The 4,924-nt window shown below is 38.2% G+C and overlaps 1 protein-coding gene across 1 annotated transcript; it reads right to left on the reverse strand.

The window, feature by feature from the left end:
- Positions 1–694: 694 nt before the first annotated feature.
- LOC100718287 (olfactory receptor 4D10-like) lies at positions 695–4,435 on the reverse strand. The gene is made up of 2 exons (XM_003464269.4): positions 3,530–4,435; positions 695–739 (listed from the first exon to the last, which is right to left on the reverse strand). Exons 1-2 carry the CDS (start codon positions 4,433–4,435, stop codon positions 695–697), a joined length of 951 nt encoding a protein of 316 aa, XP_003464317.4.
- Positions 4,436–4,924: the final 489 nt, after the last annotated feature.

Here is a 4,924-nt window from a genome sequence, read left to right on the forward strand (position 1 = left end):
GTAATTCAAGAAAAAGGAGATAAAAGGAAGGGAAAATATATTAATTTGTATAAACCTCCTTAAGATAATTAAGATGACTGTGCTCCTCGTTCTATTAATTCTTGGAACAGAACAGTTGACATTCATAGGACTGGATCAATTTTGCATGTTAGTGTCAGGGAACCTGAGTAACTCTTTTGAAGATTACTATGTAAAATAACAACCTTAGTTATATTGCTACCACCTTGTTTTGAAGGCCTATATTGTCTGTGTTTTGGTCTCTTTGCTATTGTTATTTATTTTTGTTTTTGTTTCTCATTTTTCTAGTAACTTGTTTTGCTTTGTTTCTTCTTCCCTCTAATGCAGAAAGGACAGATATAAATATAGAGGTTTATACATGCCTAAACTTCTTCTAATTAATTTACAAGAACTGATTGCATTATACATGATGATATGAACTACTTTGAATAAAAAAAGACATTATGGTAGCCATTGCTGATTTCCTGTCATCATGCTGTTCAGTCCAGTAATGCTTTTATTCTTTGTTCAGAATGGTTTTCATCTGTTTTGTATTCTTTAACTTCAATATATATGAAGGTATGAACAGCTATTTTTAAGAGAATAAGAGACATTGTAGTAACCATTGTTGATTTTCATATTGTTTGGTTCTGAAGGCCTGTAATGCCTTCAGTCTTCTGTTTTGATCAGTCTTTTACTATTTCATTTTGTTTTGAATTTGTTTGTGTGAACATACAGACAACTATTTAGAAGAAAACAGGTGATATTATGGTAGCCATTGTTGATCTCTTATTGTCTTGCTTTGAAATACATGTCACTTGCATTGTTTCCTTGTGATCTGCTTTGTTTTGTTTTGTTTTACCCTCTTTAAGATAAAAAGTATTGGTGAGCTAGGAAGAGAATCAGCCAGCATCTTCTGAGATCCAGCCATGGTGGAACTTAGGGGGCTGAGGAACAAAGCAAAATGCCTCCCTACCTGGTAAGGTTCCCTGGCGTGAACCAGTAATTGAACTAGTCAGTGTCTCCATGAGCCTACAAGAGTGCAGGTGAGAATCAAATTTCCACCCACCCACTTCCAGGTAAGCAACTAGGGGCCAGAGATCTGAACATCTCTTGGGAGGAAGACCATATGCAATGTAGCAAATATGAAGGATTGCCTTCTATCTCTTCTATTTGAAGGAAAATATTGTTTTCACTGTTTTGCTTTGTTCTGACTAAATGATTTGCTCTAGTCAGTATTCCCTTTCAACTGGTTTTATAATGTTCTGTTTTGTTTTGATTTTGCTATACCTGATTAAATGGACAACTATAGTTAAGACAATGAGATATACTGTAGTACTTACTACTGCTATCCCTGCATCCTGTGAAATTCTGTACCAATTTCATTGCATTGTCTTAACTGGCTTTGTTCTGTCTCATTCTGTTGCATTTTACTACCTTCAAAATAAAATAAAAATTAAATAATTGTCTGTGCTTATATTGTTTGATCAAATATGCAAACCTACATTCTTTAATCTGAGTAACTCCTTTGAAGATAAATATACCCAATAAATTTAGCATTGCTATTTTCCTATTATCTTGTTTTGAAATTCTGTATCACTGTTTTATTGTTTTATCCTCTCTAAAATAAAAAAGTGCCTTTAGTATTTCTTGGAGGATAAAATAAATCGCTATATGAAAGTTCTCCTCCTTTATTCATCTGAGAATGTTTTAAATTTTCCTGTGTTTTGCTGGGCGCAGCATTCTTGGTCAAATATTTTTCCCCAGCAAGTTGAATGTGTCATCTTGTTGCTTCCTGGGTTCTAGATTTCTATTAAGATAGCAACTAAATCAAGTCATGTCTTCATTATTTATTTTGTCAGGCTATTTCAGAAACTTCTGAATTATCCTGTTTTTGTTCTCTTCCTTCTTCAATCAATTCAGAATGGTAGCCCTTGCAATCTTGTTAAAAATGTGCATTATTATTTCATGGTTCAGCCTTTCAAATATTTTCCATCTTACTCACTGTAAAAGTAAGGGATTTCCAGTGGTCTGAATTACAGATGGCAATGAACCAATCTCATGGCCTAATATCTACTGGATCTCAGCCCTCCTGTCCCAGTTTGTCTGATCCTTTACAATAGCTCTCTTGCATCATCAGGACTTTTGCATATGTGACTTGTGGACAGAGATTTGTACTGGATATAAACATTCTTTGTGGTCTCAACTATTGTATGATCTACATTCTACTTCAGACATGAGGAAGACCTTCCTGCACAAATAATATATGAATGATAAAGATAAAAAAATGAAGAACATGTCATGTTGAATACTTGATACTTCAGCATTGTTCAATACATTTGCATAGTCTGTGAAGCAGCTTCACAGTTCTGTCATATATAGGGAGTCATTTCATCAAAGCTTAAAAAGAAAATTTGTTTTCTTCCTCTCCCCTTCTATTCCCTAAACTTCACTGATTCTCTTTTTTCTCCTCTTTTCTCTTTCTGTTTCTACTACTCTCTCTCTCTCCCATCTTCCATTCCTTTGTTTTCCTTCCTTCCTTCCTTGCTTTTTTTCTTCCTTCCTTCTTCCTTGTTTCATTTCTTGTATCTCTCAGTGTTACCCAGACTAGCCTCAACTCCTGGGGTCAAGCCATCTTCCTGCCTTTGCCTCCCAGGTACTTGAGAACTCAAGGACAGCCTACAGCACCATTTTCTTTAAACACGTCCTCCAATGGTTTGAAGAGCCCAGATGTGAGGGAACACTAATTTACTGGATATATATATATATTCACAAGGTTTTAATAGCATTTACTACATTCTAGTTGTGTTGGGGCTGGGGATATGACACAAATAGTGCTCCAAGTGGGGGAGATTAGAAGAAGAAAAGAGGTAATTTATAAGAGGGTTCCAAATCTTAGGCTACAGTATAAGCACAGGGTGTCAAAGAAACACATAGGGGCAGTCAGTGGGCTTGGGATTTGAAGAGGGAGGCAGGGCCTTGCTGAGATTTATAGCATAACTGGTGGGATGCACATAAGAATTTAGTTAGCTGTAAGGCATCTGCTCTGGAATGTGGGATTTAGACTGACCAGTTTTCAGATGAGAACACTTAATTCATTGCTTTGGAAAAGCATAGAAAGTTAATTTGGATATGGTTACTTCATGAAAGACATTATGACACCCAAAGCCCATGGTACCTGGTGTTTGTAATCCAGGACTCATCCCTACCTGGGAAGGGCAGGCTTGTGGTGGGAGTGTGTGAGTTTATTTTGATTTCATTTCCTTTATTACTTCCAAGCATGTAAATAATGAAAAAGGAATGCATGCCTATACTGCCAACAAATTTATTTTTCACTTTCTTTCTGTGACATGAAAGACCACTTTACTTTATGATATGCTGATCAGATTCTTTCCAAGTCATTTGTTTCTTAGTAGAAACAGAAAGAATAATTAGAAATGATTGATGAATAGGGTTTATTTGGTATTCAAACATTTTGAAAGAAGAGATGGGAGGGAACTACTGTCTGTTGTGTCAGAAGATTTGACACAACTCTCTTCCTGAGTCTCTGCATGGCTGACTTCATCTCCTGGTTCCGCAGGGTGTAGATTAAGGGGTTGAGCAGAGGGGAGATGACTGTCAAGGTAACATGGATGGGCTTATCTGTGGGGAGAGCAGAGAAAGGCCGGGCATAGATGTAGATGCAGGGCACAAAGTGCAGGGTCACCACGGTGACATGAGAGGTGCAGGTGGAGATGGCTTTCTTCCTGCCTTCCCCTGCCTGAGCTCTTATTAATAATAATATGATAAAATAGGAAAGCAGGAGCAAGAAAAACCACAGTGTGGTGAGCAGCCCATTATTGGAAATCATCAGCATTTCAAGAACAAAAATGTCTGTAGAGGCGAGTTCGAGGACCTGCTGGACATCGCAGTAGAAAGTGTCAAGCACGTTGGATCCACAGAATGGAAGAGGGAGAAAGAGGGCGATCTGAACGATGGAGTGGACAAAACCTGACAACCAGCAAGCCACTATTAACCCAGTGCAAGCACCTGTACTCATGATGGTCACATAGTGCAGGGGCCTGGAGATGGCCATGTACCGATCGAGTGCTATCACTGACAGAGTAGCCACATCCATGCCTCCGATGAGGTGAAAGAAAAACATCTGAACCAGGCATCCATTGAAGGAGATGGTCTTGCTCTCAGAGAGAAGGTCTACTAGCAGCTTGGGAGTCGTGATGGAGGAGAAGCAGATATCGGCAATAGATAGATTGCGGAGCAGGAAGTACATGGGGGTGTGAAGGCGAGACTCCCAGGTCACTGTGACCATGATGAAGAGATTTCCCAGCAGAGTTGCCACGTACAGCAGAAGCAGCAGAAAAAACAGGAACCAGCTCATTGCTCGATCCATGGTTAGGCCAAGGAATACAAATTCTCTTACTCTGGTGCAGTTTTTCATGTCTGTGTAAGCATCTTCTATTTTGCTGTTTGTTTCCAAGCTGTGTGATAGGAAGCACTGGTGCCTGTGTTTTCTTGTTCCCCTCTTCCTGTAGGGTGGAGTCCAGATGGTTCCACCAAGAGGGTCAATCATCCATATTTGTAAATTGGCAATCAGTTTGGTGATTAAAATGACATTGTCTGTACAAAATTGTACAGTAATTATTTTCTAATAAAACTATGCTGAAAAAGAAAGTATTTAAGTAGATCTTACAACTTCCAAGGTATAATTTAAATAATCTACACATAACAAGGTTACTTTATAAGGCTGAACATTTCTTGTGAATGGCTCTCTTTCCTCTTTATGAAGAAGTGATGTTTATTTCTTTTTCCAGTTGCAGAATTGATATTCAAAAGGCTCACTTTCCCAAACTGGCAACAGGAGTATGTTTTGGATCTGGAGTTCAGATGTGATTCTGTTTATCTTTCAAGCCTATATAATGTCTGCTAT

The sequence above is a fragment of the Cavia porcellus genome, unplaced genomic scaffold, assembly GCF_034190915.1.
Source record: "Cavia porcellus strain 051 isolate PalLab524CR breed Dunkin Hartley unplaced genomic scaffold, mCavPor4.1 scaffold_17, whole genome shotgun sequence".
Lineage (NCBI taxonomy): Eukaryota > Metazoa > Chordata > Mammalia > Rodentia > Caviidae > Cavia > Cavia porcellus.